Source organism: Pongo pygmaeus, chromosome 10, assembly GCF_028885625.2.
Source record: "Pongo pygmaeus isolate AG05252 chromosome 10, NHGRI_mPonPyg2-v2.0_pri, whole genome shotgun sequence".
In the NCBI taxonomy this organism is placed as follows: Eukaryota; Metazoa; Chordata; class Mammalia; order Primates; family Hominidae; genus Pongo; species Pongo pygmaeus.
This window is the reverse complement of record NC_072383.2, coordinates 67,471,964-67,493,516: the sequence shown is the minus strand read 5'-3', so window position 1 is coordinate 67,493,516 and position 21,553 is coordinate 67,471,964. Positions and strand designations below refer to the sequence as shown.

The window sequence follows — 21,553 nt, the reverse complement described above, 5'->3', positions numbered from 1 at the left end:
CCACCCGGCCTTGGCCTCCCAATATCAGGATTACAGGCATGAGCCACCACACCCAGCCATGATTGAGTGTTCTTATGGCCCAGCAACAAAACCAAAAGATTAATATATGGTGTGTTTATCACATTTGACTTGGGCTTATATTAATCAAGATAATTATTTCAAAAATGTAGATGGCCAATCATTAATTAAGCTGGAAAATGCCATATTGAAAATAATCATTAATTTCCATTAAGTAGAGTTCAAACAGAATACACACATATAAGACATAAGAACCAAGTAACTGTTCAAATTTTTATTTTAATGCACAATATGAGAAATGAACTTTTTTAAATCAACTGATTTGTATGGAAAATGACACGGCAAATAAATTAGACCTATGTTAAAGAGAAGGTCAGCTAAATATCCAAACTTAAGGATATAATGGGCACCGATAAACAGATTCCACAGTCTTCTTTAATAGACTATCTTTCAAACACAACTTTGCTAGAAACTGGTCCAAAGATCAACAGCACGTGGGAATGCTTAACAGGGGTGGTGATCAGGGACACGTTTCCTGTGAGAGTAAGAAAAAAGTCAAAAGTGAAAAATGAAGAGCATGATTTTATCCAAAGTATTATACTAAACACAAACACAACTAGAATCCTGTATTAAAACTGTTATAACTCTGCAATGGTTTGCATGTGTGCAAACTCCTATAACACTCACATTGAAACTGAATCCCCAATGTGGCAGTATTGGAAGTTGGGCTTTTAAGAGGTGACCAAGTTATGTCATGGGCTAATGGGTTATATAGGATGGGACTGCTGGCTTTAGGTGAGGAGGAAGACAGACCTGAGCTAGCCACTCAGCCCGCTCCTCCATGTGATGCCCTGCACCACATCAGGACTGTTCTGCCTTGGGACTCTGCAGACATCCCCACCAACATGAAGCACCTTCTGTTCTCATCTTTTATTCTTTGATGACCATACAATAAGGGGGCATAGAACAATCTTTTGGGAAGATGGGATAAGGGTACTAGTAAATTTGTACTTAATGCTTGTTCAAGGATCTAAAGCTTGAGAAACACTGCTTTTAGAGGCAAACACAACAGTTAAGAGAAGCTGAAGAAGCTTAAGAACAGACCAAAGAGTACAGCATTATACAGGGATCATATAAAGAGATAAACTTTTCACCCTTGGTAGCTTATGGGGGGACTAGGATGCTAACCATTGTCAAGAGTTATGAAGCAGCTGTCACAGGGCACTGATCTGAAAAAAAAAGTACTCTGGAGATTAATAAGGAATATGAAAAAGAAGCCCATGGTCTGGTAGGTTTGGAAGGCTGAGTTAAACAAAATTCAGTTTCTTTACTGCAAATTACTCAGAATTTGCTAATAAACGATACCTGATCTCTAAAACAGTATCAGACCAAACAAGGTATTATATATTTTTTAAGTGTATTTCAATTGTGGGTGAGGGCACTGACTTATTGTGAAGATTTCTGGGAGTAGGTGTGGCTATATCACCTTGCCCTAGAACACTTTAGTTACAGAACTCAGTTTCCTTTTGCTATCATTCTGTTTAAAGACAATAGAAAGCATCACAGCATCTACTGTCCTCAGTACTTGACCTTTCCAAGCATGGCTCTTTCTGTGCCTTTTCAATCCTAAGAGCTACCTCAGCTGCCCATCCCTCTTTCCCCTTAAGTTTCTCTGTCTTAAGTGTTAAGAGTTGTGATATTTTAAATAACTTATATAATACTTTTATCCAGGCAAAACTGTCTCTGCTTTTCATTAACTCTAATTATAAAATAAATACAGCTCCCTATTTTGTTTTGCTGTTAGTAATTTTTTCTGAGAAAAGTGTTAGGGTACCTGGGTGCCGCTTTGATGATGTTGTCCACACGCAGAATCACCTCTGCTGCTTCAGCTGCACTCAGAAGAACCTGTCGCTTCACTTGAAAACTTTCTGTTATACCCAGGATAGCCATATCTCCAATGGTGCCTTCCCTCATATCTGCAAAGAAAAACCTGTTTACTAAAAAGTAGTTTTAACTAAAGTATCAAAACATCTCTAATGATTTATAATAAAAATTAATCCTATTAATAAAATTAGGACACCCAACTACTTTAACTCAGTAGGTAGATAAGCCTACAAATGAGCTCAAAGAAAGCCTTTAAAAAAATTAAAAGGGGCCGGGTACGGCGGCTCACATCTGTACTCCCAGCACTTTGGGAGGCTGAGGCAGGTAGATCACCTGAGGTCAGGAGTTGGAGACCAGCCTGGCAAACATGGTGAAACCCTGTCTACTAAAAACACAAAAAATTAGCTGGGTATGGTGGTGGGCACCTGTAATCCCAGCTACTCAGGAGGCTGAGGCAGGATAATCACTTGAACCCAGGAGGCGGAGGTGGCAGTGAGCTGAGATCATGCCTCTGCACTCCAGCTTGGGCAACAAGAGTGACACTCTATCTCAAAAAATAAATAAAAGGGGCCAGGATCGGTGGCTCACACCTATAATCCTAGCACTTTGGGAGGCTCAGGCAGGAGGATTGCTTGAGGCCAGCCTGAACAACATAGTGAGACTGCCCCCCCATCTCTAAGAAAATAAAAATAATTTAGTCAGGCATTGTGGCACGTGCCTTTGGCCCTAACTACTTGGAAGGCTGAGGAAGGAGAACTGCTTGAGCCAGGGGTTCAAGGCTACAGTGAATTATAATGGTGCCACTGCACTCCAGCCTGGGGAACAGAGCAAGACCATTGTGTCAGTAATAATAATAATAACAACAACAACAACAATAATGTCAACTACTGATCACCCATATTAATAGAAGACAACAATGTCAAATAATGAAAAACAAATGGAAGAAAATTCATAAGTTACCTACCCAACGTCTCTTCTTGTAAGAATCCTGCTTCATTTTCTCACAGATTAACTGGTGCTCCCTCTAGTTCAATGACAGGATTATCTACCTTCTTAAGACTACTCTATAATGTCCAGCACAGCTTGTCAGAAAGTTTTTCAATATGAATTAAATCTGCCTCATTGGCCACTTTTATCTATGGACTGGAGATCTGTGATCTGTACTCAAGATTATCTTGCAGTAAGTTTACTATGAAATTAGAAGTTAATACTGATTGTATAAGCAACATAATAGTTTATGTTATTTTTCAGAATGTAAGTATTGTTTATATTTAAATCCTATAGTCATTATATACCAAGTAGTTACAAATCTTCTAACCAGTTTTATATGTCTTATAGAATAACAAAGTTTGAGAAATGCTGAGCATATAAAGTCACACACATTTTCCCAGCACATGTAATGATTATGAGGACAAAGTCCAAAAGAGTCTTTTATACGGTTATTGTAACTCTTTATGTTCCAAAAGAAAAAAAAAAAAAGCTTGGTGAAAAGAGTTACTTTTAACAACGGCCACAAAGTTCCCCTTGATTGCTTACCCAATCCAGCAGTGGTATTGCCTTCACTGTGAGCAGCCCTGAGCTGTGCCACCAGGTCTGCACTGTCATACCCTGCATTGTCAGCTATGATGGTTGGCAACTATGAAATGAAGAAAACAAGTAACTACTCACTCTACTGTAAGAACCACTGATTTACTCCTAACTAGGATAGCTTTTTAAAATTATACATTTAGAAATAATGTAAAATCTGCTTCAATTACTGCTCACAAAGAGGAGAAACTCCAGAATCAAATTTAAAAGCAGTATTAACCAGTTCATTTTCTACTCATTTTAAAACTATCAATAACCACAAAACTTAAGTTCGTATCTCTCATTTTGATTAACTTACCATTCTCAGTGCTTTAGCATAAGACTCCATTGCAACAGCTTCTTTGCCTGGTGTTCTATTGGCAAGCTGTGTCACAGCATGAGCCATCAACATCTCAGAACAGCCTACAGATTAAAATTCCAATAAAATACTGCAATGCTTAATTGTCTCCAAGATACTAAATTACTGACTTTAAAATATGCCAAGCATTTTAAAATTTAGTGCAAAGGCAATATAAAGTTTCTATAAGAACCATTAAAACCACTTATGACTTATATTGTACTTTAAGAAATTAAAAATATATTCAACATTTTCTAAATGCTTACCTCCTCCATAAACTGTTCTAGAGTCCTTTACAGTTTGTGCAAGAACACAAAGAGCATCATGCAATGATCTTTCTGCTTCATCTAAAATTTGTTGAGTGGCACCACGCAAAACAATGGTACAAGCCTCACCTAAAATTAAAAGACACAGTGACCACTTAGGGATAAAAAGTTTGCCTTCTATTTATGCAGGTGTTGGGTTATATTACTGGGTTCTGAAAGCTGACCTGTCTTCCTGTATTATACATTCTCCAACAATCAAGGCTCATAATGGTTCTAAGTTATCAAGGAAAAAAACTATGTTGAACATGCACTGTTCACAAAGACACGGTAAATATGAGGCTGACTTCAAGAGACTGAAACAAAATATATATCATGCTTCTGAAGAGTTAAGACTTGTAAGATATGCTATTCTAGTAACTACAATAACCTTTACTTCAACAGAGCCTAGCAAGAATTTAGATACCCTAACCAGGATCTACATAATCACTCACCAAGGGCAACCCCAGAAAAGTGAATGAGTTTGTCTTCTCCAATCATGACTTCCTCAATAAGTTTGCAACTTCCAAGCTTCACCAGTTCTGGGTGATCAAAGGTAGAGGCAATTTCACCACCTATAAACATAAACATTTATTAGTTAAATGCACGGCAGGCTTAAAATTCCTGTTTTCTAATAAGCAGTAATGGATAGTTAATGATAGGTAATGTGTTTAACATTTTAAAAATTGATTGCTGATTATATGCCTGGCACTCTTTTTAAATACTTCATATCGACTAATTATTTAATCTTTAAAACAATCCTCTTGGATAGGCTCCATTATTATCCCATTTTACACACGATAAAAATGAGGCCAAGAGGTTTACTTTCCTATCCAAAGACCTAACTAGGATGAATATAAAAAGCTGGGGTTCAAACCCAAGCAGTCTGGCTTCAGATCTATAAGCACACACTATACAATACTACCTCCCAAAGGTTAAACTTAGTCTTAAAGCAGTTACTTTTGAGTTTAAATTCAGATTCTCTTCTGAATCCAATCTATAAGACTAAGCCCTCATGATACAATTCCCAGCACAAGACATGAAAATATTTGTCCTGTATGTCAACCGCTATACACTTCATGAACTGCTTAATAAGCACCTGATATCTCTAATTATCACAAATGAAATGTCCTAAAAAAACAAGAAATGCATACTAAGAATTTTCCAGACCAAATTTAATAAGAACAAATTAATTTTAGTCCTTATGTCTCATTTCTATTCCTATTTTCCCTCCATCTTCCATGCTGTAAACTGAACAGGTCAGCCACTTCATTCCCTATTTCCTAACTAAGCAAAAGTCAGGTTTCCATTTCAAAATCCTTTTCTCTAGCTGACTACTCTTTTCATAATGTGAACTGTATATATTATCAATCAAACCTTCTTTTCCTATGCCTTACTGATAAATCTGTCAATGCTCTTTTATTTTACAATAAATTCATAAAGACTCTGGTCTTCGAAACTACTAATTTATACTCATAATTTGTATAAAGTTCTTTTTACTTTTGGCTGGGAAAATTCTGAGACTGCTTTGTGTTCTAGATGTGAGACACAACAGATATTTGGGACGTCATATCCAAAAGTAAGACTAACTTGGCTTATGAAACTTTTCACTTCATCCTTCTACATATGAGACTTTTCTTTCTTTCTAAAGAGAGAGTGTCTTGCTACCCTGCCTATACCGGAGCGCAATGACTATTCACCAGGCACCATCATAGCACAACCTCCTGGGCACAAGCAATCTTTCTGCCTCAGCCTCTTGAATAGATCAAACTACTGGCACGTGCCACCATGCCCAGTGCAAGACATTTATTTAATGACACTTGCAAGAACCAATGTCATCATACACCTTTGACAACCACTGAGCTTTTAAGGATGGGAGCCACCATGTGGTCACCTTCATAGACATACAGTTGGTGTACTTAATAAACATTCTTTTGGGTACATAGAGCAATTTCATGTCAAGACCTTACGATATGTTTATCCCATCAATATATTATTACCATTTACTTCTTACATCTTTTTTTTTTTTTTTTTTGAGACGGAGTCTCGCTCTGTCACCCAGGCTGGAGTGCAGTGCTGCCAATCTCAGCTCACTGCAACCTCTACCTCCCGGGTTCAAATGATTCTCCTGCCTCAGCCTCCCGAGTAGCTGGGACTACAGGCACCCACCACCACGCCTGGCTAATTTTTATATTTTTAGTAGAGACAGGGTTTCACCATATTGATCAGGCTGGTCTCAAACTTCAGACCTTGTGATCTGCCCACTTAGGCCTTCCTAAAGTGCTGGGATTACACGCGTGAGCCACTGCACCCGGCCTCTTACATCTTTATTTTGTGGAACTAAAGAATGAATTACATAAACATGAGCATCTTAACTTTTGTTTATTTGTCACCTTAAAGCATCAAGTACACAATGGCACCTAAAGAACTTTAAAGCAGGTAAACCCACTTCAAGTAATTAAAGGAAAATGTCTCTTGGTTAGAAGAAGACTATGCTTCTCAAATGATTAAAAAAAACGTCTTAAGAGATCATTCTGGGATGAGACCAAGTCCACTCTCCAAAGGTTAGTACACTATAATTTCTTCTAATATTCATGGCAGTTCCAAACAGTGTGAAAGCCCTACTGACTTCACAACTCATAACCCAGGTCTCCAGGTCTCCTTAATGCTCATTCCCAAACCAACTTTCCAACCTATTCATTCATTTTCCAGGACCTAGAATCCAGAAAAATGTTAAACTTAGTCTTCCAGGGCTTAGAGTGTACTATGAAAACCATTAACAAAACTATACTTATATCCCTAAATCTGTAAAAATTTAATAATAATTTTTAAACCATTACCACAATAAAGAGCAAACAAGCTACACTTTTTTTTTTTTTTAAAGACAGGGTCTTGCTCTGTCACTTAGGATGGAGTGCAGTGACGTGATCACAGCTCACTGCAGCCTTGAACTCCTGGGCTGAAGAGATCTCCTGCCTCAACCTACCAAGTAGCTAGGACTACAGGCATGTGCCACCATGCCTGGCTAATTTTTTGTAGAGACAGTCTTACTATATTACCCAGGCTGGTCTTGAACTCCTGGCTTCAAGCAATCTTCCTGCCTTGGCCTCTCAAAGCACTGGGATTACAAGCATGAGCCACCGCAACCAGCCTGAACTCTTATGTCACTGTGATGTAGACAGACATGTCTGATTTATAAACACAATTTCTATTTGACACAACTGGAATTATATCACTCATACTTCTATTAAAGGGTACTGAGGCATACTAACTTTCATTATACAATGTTGATTGTTTCACGTATGCTAACGTTTATTACTTTCAGAAATTTTTAAAAATTAACAAAAGCAATGTTAATTGCTCTCCAGCAAACAGTAAATGCTCAATAAAGGTTACTATTGTAACTGTACTACTACAAAGGACACAAAGCATTCAACTACTTACTAAGCAATAAAAACAAATGTACAAACTAGATAAATGTAAGTAGACTTAAGACTTTTTAAAGCTCTAGTTTATGCAGATTTTAACAATGGTCTTACAGGTTTGTGAGAAAAAATATATATTATCTTTTTTTTTTTTTTTTGAGACAGGGTCTCACTGTGTCGCCAAGGCTGGAGCGCAGTGGCACGATCTCCGCTGACTGCAACCTCTGCCTCCCGGGCTCAAGCGATTCTCATCCCTCAGCCTCCCAAGTGGCTAGGATCACAGGTGCTTGCCACCACACCTGGACAATTTTTTTTTTTTTGTAGGGATGTGGTTTCACCATGTTGCCCAGGTTGGTCTGAAACTCCTAAGCTCAAGCGATCTGGCTGCCTGGGCCTCCCAAGTGCTGGGATTACAGGCACAAGCCACTGCACCTGGCCAAAAATCTACCTTTAAAACAGTAACACAATGAAAGAAATCTATACCTATGGCAAATGTGATATATAACTCGGTATCGTAAATGTAATGGATCTATGTATCTAAATTAAAAGCATCCAAGAGTATAGATTTCAGAATAACTGTTGAAATTCTAAACTCCTTAAAGGTAGTTGCATATAGTAACAAGTAACAAATCCAAGAGTGACTATTGTGTTTGTTAGAAAACAATACCTTTTTTCCATACCTGTGACAAGAGCTAGGCGTTCCACACCTGCAAAATCTGCATGCTCAATAGCCATGACACCAGCAGCACCAAAGAGCTGTTCAGGATAATTATAAATTAATTGCCTGAAAATAAAATACATGAAAACATTATGCTCAAAACTGTTACAAGATAAACTACATTAGACTAAAAAACATGTAAACATTTTTACCACAAGTAAAAGAAATGCAAATTAGAACAAGATTGCATTTCTTACCTATATAATTAGTTTATCAATTATAGTACTAATGCATCCATTACTAGTATTGAAAACAACTGTTCTTTATTATAGTAACTGTATAAATCAATCCCGTAATTCTGGCCGCTGTAAGTGTGCATAAATCACAATTTACTGATTACGAAAATCCATAATTTAAGTGAAGTTATGTAAGACAGTTCCTAAGTAAAAAATCATTAATTCAATATAAGTAAATATGAAGTATTCCTTAAACTTCCATGGAAAAAAATCCTTTCTTACAAGCAAACACAGACCTGTTAATAAAGCAATTTATTCCATGCTTAAGAATACGTTCAACTTTCTCTTTCATTTTTTCCTTTTCCGCATGTTCTATTTCTGCAACCTTTGCTGTAGAGTCAACTCTTACCCGGGAACCAAATATCTAAGACAAACAAAGCATAAAGAGAGCATCAGTTTCATTACTTTTTTTTGAGATTGAGTCTCGCTCTGTCGCCCAGGCTGGAGTGCAGTGGAGCAATCTCGGCTCACTGCAACCTCCACCCGCTGGGTTCAAGTGATTCTCCTGCCTCAGCCTTCCAAGCAGCTAGGATTACAGGCGTGCGCCACCACACCCAGCTAATTTTTGTATTTTTAGTAAAGACGGAGTTTCACCATCTCATATTGGTCAGTCTGGCCTTGAACTCCTGACTTTGTGATCTGCCCGCCTGGCCTCCCAAAGTACTGGGATTACAGGCGTGAACCACCATGCCAGGCCTCATTACTCTTCTTAAAGAGTCCCATAACCTATTTCAACATTTTTACCAACGTATATATATATGTATATACACAACAGATTCATACCTATTCGAAGCTTTTTAGTGCAATTGATTCCTGAGTTTACAGAAGCCAGCAATCTTTTTTTTTTTTTTTTTGAGACTTTTGAGATGGAGTTTCACTCGTTGCCCAGGCTCGAGTGCAGTGGTGCAATCTCGGCTCACTGCCACCTCCGCCTCCTGGGTTCAAGTGATTCTCCTGCCTCAGCCTCCCGAATAGCTGGGATTACAGGCATGCGCCACCACGCCCAGCTAATTTTGTATTTTTTTTTTTTTTTTTAGTAGAGACAGGGTTTCTCCATGTTGGTCAGGCTGGTCTCAAACTTCTGATCTCAGATGATCCACCACCTCGGCCTCCCAAATTGCTAGGATTACAGGCATGAGCCACTCTGCCTGGCCAGTAATTTTAATTTTTAAAAAGTAGAGTTACATACCTTTATTTTGTCTGTATCCATACCAGTATTTGCAATAAGAATTTTAGCATTTTCAATTCGTTTTGGTTGATTTACTCCAATTTTTTTATCCAACAGAAAGCCTACAATAAATATAAGAACAGTATCATATTTAATACTTCAAAGCAGCCTTAGTAAATCTTATAAAGCTGTCTATCATATCACTATTTCAAAGAAGCTATTTAAATCCAATTTACCAAGCTCTTAGAAGGCATAAAAGCAAGCTTGTCCAACCCGCCTTATTCTGTTGTTGTTTTGTTTTTAGACTTTTAGCGCCTGAAAGCCATGGATTTTAGTTTGTCTCTAGTGATAAGCAGAAAAGAGGGATGAGGAAGGGGCTTTACCAGCCCAACCAGAAACAGAAACTAGGAACCCAGGACTGTATTCTCTTCCTTGGACACTTCTGGTATAAAGCATCCCACTAGAAGAGTTACTACAAAATCAATTTAATGGGTTACTTAAAAAATAATATATGAAACAGAAAATGTAAGAGCACAGTACAGAGAATAAAATTAAACAGTATTTTGAAATTTTTGTTTCAGATATATACTACACCCACATCTGTATGGGTTGCAATATAAAGACAATAGGTTAAGTCCATTTTTATTAGCTTAAAATCACCACCACAAGAGAAAAACTAAAGATTCAGGTATTGAGGCTGGTGGTAAAAATGGAAAAACCATGGACACTGTGGAGTCAGATAAACCTGACCTTGATCATGCCCCTGCTGCTGGCTATATAACCTTGGACAAATTATCCAACCAGAGATGGTAATTTGTAAAACAGGAATGTAACCAGTAGCAGAGGTGCTAGTTACCAGCCTAGTCCTGCTGCTTTGGAACCATCATACAAACCCAGTACCACCTACCTTTCTAGGCCTTTTTTGGTTACATTAGAACTTTTCCCTTATGAAGCCACCATTATCTTGGGTTTTCTACGCTATTCAAGTGAACCTAATCCTCACTCACCAGGTCATGATGACTAAATGACTAAAGTTCCTATTACAATTCCTAGTACAGAGCAGACATTCAAGAATGGTGCTGCTTGTGCTACTAATATTCTTATTTTAATGCTCCTTCCCTACCACCAGCCCCTATTAGAAATGCTACACAGCGGCCAGGCATGGTGGCTCACGCCTGTAATCCCAGCACTTTGGGAGGCTGAGGCAGGTGGATCACCTTAGGTCAGGAGTTCGAGACCAGCCTGGTCAACATGGCGATACCCTGTCTACTAAAAATACAAAGAAGTTAGCCAGGCATGGTGGCACACGCCTGTAATCCCAGCTACTCGGGAGGCTGAGGCAGGAGAATCGCTTGAACTCAGGAGGCAGAGGTTGCTATGAGGCGAGATCATGCTGCTGCCCTCCAGCCTGGGTGACAAAGCCAGACTCCGTCTCAAAAGAAAAAAAAAAAAAGAAATGCTACACAGCTCTTGTATATAAACTTAACCAAAAGTATTTTCAGAATTATGACTCTCTCTTCAAATAAATCAAGACTATGACACAGAACAAAACCAGGACTCCAAACCACTGGTAAAAACAGAAGTTGTAAAGCACAATCTAATTCTTTTTTTCCCTTCTCTATATGAGAATGCCTATACTTTTTGACAGGCCATTTTGTGAAGTAAATATAATGTGAAGATGATCTGGAAAACTTCACTCTAAACAAAAATGTACTACTAAGAAAGCAGTACTTGTTATGTCTCATTTATCACTCTTTAAGAACTAGATCCTCTTGCCCTATAAACATAGATAATTATTTGTTAAAGAAATTTTTTTTAATTCTTTTCTAAAAAAAACTAGTCATCCCCCAGTATACGAAGGGGACTGGTTCCAAGATGCCCACATACACCAAAATCCACACATACTTAAGTTCCAGGCTGACTGGAACCAGTAGATTTGAAAAGTTGGCCCACTATATATACATGGGTTTCAAATCCTGCAAATACTGCATTTTCCATCCACGTTCGGTTGCACATGTGCAAACCACAGACACAAAGGGCTGACTATATTTATTTAAAAAATCTGCATTGTGAACCTACATAATTCAAACCCATGTTGTTCAATGGTCAACTGTACATCCTCAACAACCAGCTAACACAATGATTTGACTGACCCAGACCCTTCCTGAAGAATACATATAATCCTGGTAAAAGTACCATTTGAGAATAGATGATTTCTAGTAAAAGAAAACTACATTTCCTCTTTATCAGAGACTGCAAATAACTTCATGGTACTTAAGCAAACTCTAGAGATCATCAACAATGCTGGAATAGCGTGGCAAGAGGAGTACACTGTCAATAAAATGACAAATGGTTGCACATATGATATGTCCTTAAATTCAAGTTCACTGGCTTTGTAAAGGGTCACTGATTTCAAAACAGAATTCACTCAGTATGCAGCCCTCAGCATCTAATCAAAGCTTCTTGTATCTGACATTCATACATACCTTCATCTAAATAGGAATCTGCCAAACTTCCTCCTAGCTTCTTGATAATATGAATTGCCTCCAGGTTGCCAGAGCCTTTCAGTCTGAGAACTGCTTCTACAGCTAACTTTGTGAAGTGGTCTTTGTGATGAGTAAGAAGTTTTGAGGATAATGTTGTGCCCGCAATATTCATTAAATCTTGACGGAATTTAACTTCATCGGAACTAAACAAAACCAACAAAAAATACATATTAACCCTACTTTACCTTTCAAACTTTATCTAGATATTCATGTCAATAGATAATTTTACCCTAACTGGTCAAGTCTGTAAGCTATATGAAAAGAATTAAACCTCAGCAGTAATCAAGAAACACAAATTATTTTCCCCACCAAACTGGCAAAATGCCAAACAAAAGGGGGGCACACAAGCATGCAAAAGTCTAATGTTGGCAAGAATGTGAGAAATGGCCGGGCACAGTGGCTCACGCCTGTAATCCTAGCACTTTGGGAGACTGAGGAGGGTGGATCACTTGAGGTCAGTTCAAGACCAGCCTGACCAACATGGTGAAACCCCATCTACACTAAAAATACAAAATTAGCTGGGTATGATGGCACATGCCTGTAGTCCCAGCTACTTGGGAGGCTGAGGCAACAGAATTGCTTGAACCCGGGAGGCAGAGGTTGCAGTCAGCCGAAGTCGTGCCACTGCACTCCATCCTGGGCGACTCTTAAAAGCGAGACTCCGTCTCAAAACAAATAAATAAACAAAAGGACATGAAAAACAAGTATTATTATACAGTTGTGAATGGGCAAATTATTAAAAGTGCCTTAAAACAGTGGTCCCGGACCTTTTTGGCACCAGGGACTGGTTTCATGGGAAGACAATTTTTCCACCTGCTGCTCACCTGCTGTGCAGCCCAGGTTTGGGGGTGCCTTAAAACACCCACACCTACCTTTGGACCCAACAGTTACACTTCTAGAAACCTTTGGGCTATGTCACAATGTCACAAAGTTATTATAAAGCTAAAAATTGTCAAATACACAAATCTCCCCCTACAGATAGGTTAATACAGTCATTCTAGCCAAATATTCAAATATGTAACTCTATTAAAATACTACATAGAAAACTGACATCCAAAAATGTGCTTAATATTTAACTAGGTTAAAAAGAAGCTAACAAATTCTCTATACAGTATTATACTATTTGCTTTATTTGTATATTTTGATGATATATACAAAAAAGACTAAAAACCCAAACTTAACTTTAGTGGCTATCTCTGGAGGCTGATGTAGGTTTGACTGTTGGAGTGGGGTGAGGCAGCAAGATGATCTTTGTGTATGCTTTTCAGTGTCCTATAGATTTCTTGCATTAAGCATGTTATGAAAAAACACTAAATGTTTAGAACAGTAGTACTTTGGTATACAAACCCATGATCAACTGCAGAACTCAACAGCGCCTCTCTTGCAGCCTTAGTGGCTTCTCTCCAACCCGCTATGATGGTCTGTGGATGAATCTTTTTTGCAATTAAAGATTCTGCTTCCTATTAATAAAGTTATAAAACAAGTTATAAATAGAAAATTATTAAGCACTCCTCAATAGTAAAGATAGAGGAAGTAAGGACTTGATTACCTCTGATACTCAAAAACACAGTAGGAAAAAAGAGTTGCTTAGTTGCTCTTACCCTTAATAATTCTGCTGCTAAAACAGTAACAGAAGTAGTGCCATCACCAACTTCATCATCTTGAACCCTTGACATATCTAGAAAAAGAAATTAGTTATTAACTCAAAATTGCTTCTTTGCTTACTAAATTCTCCAAAAATATTCACTACCAATCTAAACTTACCAAGGTTCCTCATCCAACAAATTATTTGGAACTCTGAGGTCTGAAATGCAAGTTTTACCACCAACATACGGGCACTCCTGAAGCTTGTATTTTAACAACGATAATTAAAAACCAGTGGACATCAATTGACACTACGATTGGTCAACACAGCCTATTTATAAAGTCATTTCAAAAATGTTAACAAACAGTATTATTAGGTTGGTGAAAAAGTATATTCAGACTTACCAACTAAAACTTTAGCTGCTGGATTGTCAACACCAATGTTTTTTAGAATAGTGGCACCATCATTAGTTACCATAAGAGAGGCATCTCGTCCACTGCTTAGAAGAATTTTGTCCTAAAGGGAACATAATTGGTTCAAGTTAAGACATAAGCACATCTTGAAGAATGCATGGATCAATCAGTATTCTCATACAGTGCTAGTGTATAAACACTCTGGATGGCTATTTTGTGGTATCCATTCATCAAATGTTTTCAATACATACACCACGTAACCAAACCATGTATCTACCCCTAGAAACATGAGAAGCACAGGTAGACACTAGTTTTTGTTTCAACACTGTAACTGCAAAAACAATGGAAAGAAACTATCAATACAGCCATAATTAAATTATAAAATAATTAAGGTACAGGATAATATTTGACAGTTAAAGGGGCAGTGTTATCTACTTACACTGAAAGGAATTTAAAAGAGCAAGCTACAAAAAAGTATTGATAAATAGTATCTGTTTTATAAAACAGTATCTGTTACATGAGTATAAAATACATAATGAAGTACATATACTTCTACATAAACAGAATATTAGAAGATGTACATGCAAATGATAACAGTACTTGTCATTGGGGAGGAGCATGGGATTGGGGATGGTGATTCTGGGGACTCTGATTTTTACTAAGGAGAACATACTTGTCTTTTATAATTAAACGTTTTAAAGATTAAAAGACATTTTAATACGTTTGTTGTTATATTTCCACCAAGGGCTCTAAAACAATATTAAAATATAAAACTTTTCTATTTTTCTTACCATGCCTTTGGGTCCCAAGGTGCTCTTTACCAAGTCTCCAATGGCGATGGCACCAATAAAAGAAGTCTGGAGTAAAAACCAAGGAGATTATCAGAATCAACTTTACAGTCTTCAAGTAGTTTTATCTTTACTTTTTTTTTTTTTTGAGGCAGAGTGTCGCTCTGTCGCCCAGGCTGGAGTGCAATGGCGGGATCTCAGCTCACTGCAACCTCCGCCTCCTGGGTTCAAGCGATCCTCCTGCCTCAGCCTCCCGAGTAGCTGGGATTACAGGCCCCCGTCACCATGCCCGGCTAATTTTTGTATTTTTAGTAGAAACGGGGTTTCGCCATGTTGGTCAGGCTGGTCTCGCTCTCCTGACCTCAGTTCATCCGCCTACCTCGGCCTCCCAAAGTACTGGGATTACAGGAGTAAGCCACCGCGCCTGGCCTCCAGTTTTATCTTTAAAACAATGGTTATAACAAGGCTTACCAGACGAGCTGTCTCTGCTCTCTCTTCATCAGCTCCTGCCTTGAAGATGTTAACAGGTGCAAGGGAAAGGGACGCCTAAAAAGTAAAACCAAGAGGTATTCCGTTTAAGTACCAATACTCCAACACATATACTGAGGTGCCTTCCACTAGTCTTACAAGTGGATAGCTAAGAGAAAACTCATTTACAATAATGTTTTCAATCAAATGAAGCTTTCATCATCGGAGAAGGCATTTAAATGGGAGAGAGGGACTTGTAGGAGAGCGACATGGCTTTTCGGATTTACAAGGCCCCCAGGAGTATAAACTATACACCAGCGAGATTGACAGTTATGTACAGCGAGACTAAAGACGATCTTGAACTAAGAATGAGGCAGGGAGGGGTTGCAGGCCATCAAGGTGACGCCTGTCGGGCGGGCGAGGGAACGCGGCCTCCATCTTCCACCCTCGGAAGTCTGCGGCCCCTCCACCCTCGGATGGCTCCCACCCCGTCGCTCCAGGCTCCGCCCCTAGAGGGAGGGCGGAGCGGGTCCCACACTAGAAATTTCTTCGCTCGGGGTGAGGCGCGGGCCTGGGCTGCCGGGACTATGTAAAGACCTAGGCAGAAGGAGACGCGGGCTTTGCGGTCCACCCCTCCCCCTCGTGGTGAGCTCCACCCGCTGGCCTGGCGCAGGCCGCACGCCGCACGCCCCACGCATGGCTCGCACCATGTGCGGCGGGCCGGGGAGACAGAAACGGAGCCTACGACCCTAGCAGGACAGAGGAAGCAGTGGGGTGGCAAGAGCACGGCGGAGCAGGGGTAGGGCAAGAGGCAGGGGGGTCAGGCTCACCATGGTTCCGAGGAGTTCCGCACACAAGTGAATCCCCTCACAGCTCGTGCTCTGGGCAAGCAGACAGAACGAAGCCGGAAGTGACGCCACACGCCCTACTGTGGGGGGGCGGGGCCCCGGCCTGTAGTTACCGCCAGCAGGCGTCCCATTTTGATTGGAGCCCCACGGGCCGGAAACGCAGCCTTTGACACTGGAGGGGGCGTGGCCGCCGCTCGAGAACAAAGAGGCGGCTGCCGCGCGGGTTGCCATAGCAATGGAGTTCTTGCTCACACTTTTTATTTTCTTAAATTTAATCTTTAAACACTTGTATTAAAGTCACACATGTACACAAATTAAAGTGTTATATACCAATAATGAAAAACATAATTTATCTACCTCACCACTTCCTGTCTCCAGGAAAACTGCTTTCAACTTTTTCAGTTTTTTGGAGGGGCTATTTACTATCATATTCCCAGATAATATTATTGCTATGTTAATTTTAAACATTATTTACTGAGTATTACAGAAGAAGACTTCCTTTTCTCTTACTGAATTTTCAAACGTTATTTCTAACTGGACGTTGACTGCCCAGGATAAGGCCTTCTGAACTGACAGAGACATTTATAGTATTTTATCTTTGCCCTATTTACTCATTTTCAGGAATTTTTGCATTTCGGTCTTTTTTTTTTTCCTCCAATAGTAGAGACGACTTATTAGTCTTTGTTTATAATAAACTGAAATATTTAGGACTGATCTTGATGTCTGCCAAAACACCCTTACATGTTTTGGCAAACATCAAGATCAGTCCCAAATATTTCAGTTTATTATAGACAAACAGTTTTCTACTTTCTCTAAGTTGACGGATGTCTAAAAATTTGTTCTTTAAAAAGTTTTTCTGTCATCTACTGATAAGCCTCTTTTCTCCCTTTGACTAACTGATCACTTAAGCTCCTCGGCATGGCGCAGTGGCTCACGCCTGTAATCCCAGCACTTTGGGAGGCCGAGGTGGGCGGATCACCTGAGGTCAGGAGTTGGAGACCAGCCTGGCCAACATGGTGAAACCCTGTCTTTACTGAAAATACAAAAATTAGCCGGGCGTGGTGTGCATGCCCGTAATCCCGGCTACTCAGGAGGCTGAGGCAGGAGAATTGCTTGAACCCGGGAGGCAGAGGTTGCAGTGAGCCGAGATCACACCGCTGCACTCCAGCCTGGGCAACAGAGCGAGACTCTGTCTCAAAAAAAAAAAAGACAAACAAAAAACAAAACAAGCTCCTGGATTTTTCTTTTTCTGTTTTTTTTTTTTTTTTTTAGAGATGGGGTCTCCTATGTTCCCCAGGCTGGCCTGGAACTCCTGGGCTCAAGCAATCTTCCTGCCTTGGTCTCCTGAGTAGCTGGGGTCTCCTGGATTTTTGACATTGCTAACATTAATAGGAATTTTCAATTTTTTAGTTGTTTCTACCCTTCAGATTTCCTCTAAGTGGGTTGATTTCCACCAGGGGTTGGCAAGCTGTGAGGAGTCAAACCCAGCCTGCCAATTGTTTTTTGTATGGCCTGAGAGCTAAGAATAGTTTTTACATTTTTAAGTGGTTGAAAGAAATCAAAAATTTCCTGACACATGAAAATCCTGTGAAATTAATATTTCAGTGTCCATAAAGCTTCACTGGAATCCATGGGCATACCCATACATATTTACTCTGTCACAATACAATAGCAGAGTTATGTGCAGAGTTGAGTAGTCATGGCAGGTTGAATGGGCCCACAAAACCTAAAACATGTATTATCTAGTTCTTTACAGAAAAAGTTTGCTGACCGTGGTTTACAGTATTCCTCAGGTCCAACGTGAAAAGGGGGGTTCAGACTGGACAAATTGTTATTTTAAATGTTTTCTGTTCTTTGTAGGAAAATTTGGTCTTCTTTCAGGAAGTGTACTTTCCTAGGCAGATCCCAAATCGCATTCCGGAATGAGAAGATTCACAATAAAAAACTAAGATGCCTGCACAATATTGAAAAAGGTTGTTTTTATTGTGGGCAAAATTACATACCTGGAGATATTTATTATGTCCTCTGGTAGGCAAGCCTGAGACTGTGTGTGATGGGGAAACCAATGACTGCTCCCTGCTGGGCTTTGAATGTAGCCAGAGGCATTTGGATGGGGAGAAGGAGGCAGGCCCTGCCACCTTGTGGAACTGAGGCTAGAGGCAGCCAGGAAGAGACCCTATGATGGGACCCTTGGAAATGCGTCCTTTCTCCATTGTATCTTTTGACCCTTCCTTCGTTCCTGCTTCCCCCTCCTTTGATGACACCTCTACACCTACAGGCTAAACACTCAGCTTCTAGACCCAGACTATATGAGTTTGAATTTCAGCCATTTTACATACTAGCTTTGTAGTCTTGGGTGGGTTTCACAGGCTCTTTAAATCAGTTCATTGAAGGCCATTCAGAGCGTGACAATGTGCTGGCTTACCAAAAACTGTCTCTTTTAGCTGTTTATACTTTTTTTTTTTTTTTTTTGAGACAGAGTTTCACTCTGTCGCTTAGGCTGGAGTGCAATGGCATGATCTCAACTCACTGCAACCTCCGCCTCCCGGGTTCAAGCAATTCTCCTGCCTCAGCCTCCCAAATAGCTGGGACTACAGGCATGCACCACCACAGCTGGCTAATTTTTGTATTTTTAGTAGAGACAGGGTTTAACCATGTTGGCCAGGCTGGTCTCGAACTTCTGACCTCAAGCAATCTGCCCACCTCAGTCTCCCAAAGTGCTGGGATTACAGGCACGAGCCATCACGCCTATTTTTTTTTTTTTTAATTGAGACAGGGTCTTACTCTGTCACCCAGGCGGGAGTGCAGTGGCATGATCTCCACTCACTGCAACCTCTGCCTCCTGACTTCAAGCGATCCTCCCACCTGTCTCCCGAGTAGCTGGAAATACAGGCATGCGCCACACCAGCTAATTTTTTGTATTTTTGGTGGAGACGGGGTTTTGCCATGTTTCTCAGGCTGGTCTTGAACTCCTGAGTTCATGTGATCTGCCCACCTTGGCCTCCCAAAGTGCTGGAATTACAGGCAGAAGCCACTGTGCCCAGTCCATTTATACATTTTATAGTAACTTGTATTAGATAGGTTACAGGGCCTATGGAGATAGTGAGACCTTGGGAATCCATGTTTCTGTGATTAAACACGTTATGTGACTTTCTCCTGGCTCATCTCAAGTCCCTTGGTCTTGGCTTCTCTTAGTTAACCCTTCCTCCTCCCTCCAAGTCTTTGTGGCCCTCTCCTCTCTATGACCCTGTGTCCTCCTCTCTCTTCCGCTTGGTATAATTTGGCTTTCAGTGAATTGGCTTTTTGTTAACTGGTCAGCTTCCAGTTATATAATCTCTCTGTGCCTCAATTTCCTTTTGTGTAAAATGGAGATAATTATCACAGATTAAATAGCTTAGAACAGTGCCTGTTTAGCTTAGCTATTGTTATCATTATATCCCAAGTCTTCTAATAGGCTTTATAAATACAGTAGCCGAGGTTGGGTATGCTTGGCATGATATGAAAGTAGGAAAGCACTGTAGCATATACCATTATTTGATGGCTAGAGGTGATTTGGGAGCAAGGGTAGATTCATTATCTGGAGTGAAATAACTGGCAGAAGTGGCAAACAACCACCAGAACAGAGTTATGGGACTTGTCAACATTCCTCAGGAATACTTAGAATACCTGGGGAAGGAAACCAAATAAAGGACCAGGAGTCCAGAGTCACATTGAGTTGGGTCCACCCAGACACCTAGTGTTTGGGTGGTAGGGAGGTTAGAAGACTTGATATTTCTCCTGTTGCAGACCGTGATAGTTTGTACACAGGAATCAGTCTGTGGAGCACACTTAGAGGAGCACTTTAAAAAAAAAAAAACAGGGTCTCATTATGTTGCCCAGGCTGGACTACAGTGGCACGATCACAGTTCATTGCAGCCTCAACCTCCCAGGCTTAATCTATCCTCCTGCCTCAGTCTGTTGAGTAGCTGGGACTACAAGCACACACCACCACGCCAGTTGATTTTTGTATTTTTTATAGAAACAGGTTTTCACCATGTTGCCCAGGCTGGTCTCAAACTTCTGGGCTGAAGTGATCCACCCTCCTCAGCCTCCCAAAATGCTGGGATTACAGGCATGAGCCACCATGCCCAGCCCCCAAATATATCTTAAATCTCAGTGAACTGACACCATCAACCATCTCAGTCACCCAAACCAGACAACTGGGGGTCATCCTTGACCCCTCCATTTCTGTCATTCCCCTTATCAATCAGAGGTGTTAATTCTTCCTCCTTTAGGCCGTTACATTGGTGGCCCTGAATAAACTACACTTTTGATGTTCATGCTTTTATATGAGCCACTGTAATTCAACAAAATACAACAGAATTGACATTGTGCCAGTTCTGGGCTTAGGCCTCAAGAAAGCCTAGCAGCATCTACTTTTGTGCTCTTGGGAACACTAAGCTGCCATGTAAGAAGACCACATGAAGAAAGACCCAAGACTTCATGGAAGAAAACTAAGGAACACAGCTGAGAGCTATAAGTTCCAGACATGACCTAGTGGAACTGGTCCAGCCAGCCCTCAGCTGCTTGAACCATACTAGCATAGGCACAAAACATGTGAGGAAGCCAGGCCTCCAGACATCATATGAGATGAGCCATCTCTGCTGTGCCCTGCCCATCTCGATCTATAGCAACTTGAGACATTAAATGATTGCTGCTTTAAGCCACTAAATTTTAGGGTGGTTTGTTGCACAGCAGTAAACAATCTAAACGGTGCTTTAACAATGCCTTTGAATACGGATTTATCAGATCTGGCTCCATTTCTGAAAAAGCCTCTTAACCAGTCTCCCTGCTTTATTAAAATACCGTAAGGCCAGCTACTTGGGAGGCAGAGCCAAGAGAATGGCATGAACCTGGGAGGGGGAGCTTGCAGTGAGCCAAGATTGCACCACTGCACTCCATCCAGCCTGGGCGACAGGGAGAGACTCTGTCTCAAAAAACAAAAACAAAAAAACAAAAACAACAACAACAACAAAAATACTGTGCCCTTCACGTATCCATGTTGTCAGAGTAATCTTTCTAAACTATTATTTTTCTGGTGTTTAAAATCCTTCAAGTTCTCTCGCCTAATTTAAACAAAAGCTCTTTAGGATTCTGTGATCTGTTTCTCATTTCTTTCTTCTGTATCCCCCAACCCTGCCTTTGCTCTCCATGCGCTTAGTCATTTGGAACCTCTTGCAACCACTGAATG

The 21,553-nt window shown here is 40.3% G+C and overlaps 1 protein-coding gene across 1 annotated transcript; it reads right to left on the bottom strand.

Moving 5' to 3' along the window:
* Window positions 1–277: 277 nt before the first annotated feature.
* CCT2 (chaperonin containing TCP1 subunit 2) lies at window positions 278–16,491 on the bottom strand. Its single transcript, XM_054443013.2, has 16 exons — window positions 16,306–16,491; window positions 15,479–15,553; window positions 15,011–15,076; window positions 14,211–14,322; window positions 13,823–13,899; window positions 13,569–13,681; window positions 12,162–12,364; window positions 9,697–9,797; window positions 8,744–8,871; window positions 8,234–8,337; window positions 4,584–4,703; window positions 4,093–4,221; window positions 3,788–3,891; window positions 3,439–3,538; window positions 1,853–1,994; window positions 278–553 (listed from the first exon to the last, which is right to left on the bottom strand). The coding sequence occupies exons 1-16, from the start codon at window positions 16,306–16,308 to the stop codon at window positions 523–525; spliced, it is 1,608 nt and encodes a 535-aa protein (XP_054298988.1). The 5' UTR covers window positions 16,309–16,491; the 3' UTR covers window positions 278–522.
* Between the last annotated feature and the right edge of the window lie 5,062 nt (window positions 16,492–21,553).

Bases quoted from the DNA above. Each gene is read 5' to 3' on its own strand.
- CCT2 (XM_054443013.2), bottom strand. The intron at 13,682-13,822 runs GTAAGAGCAACT...CTTTATTAATAG, and splicing joins TAGCAGCAGAATTATTAAGG to GAAGCAGAATCTTTAATTGC. The intron at 4,222-4,583 runs GTGAGTGATTAT...TTTTAATTTTAG, and splicing joins CTTTTCTGGGGTTGCCCTTG to GTGAGGCTTGTACCATTGTT.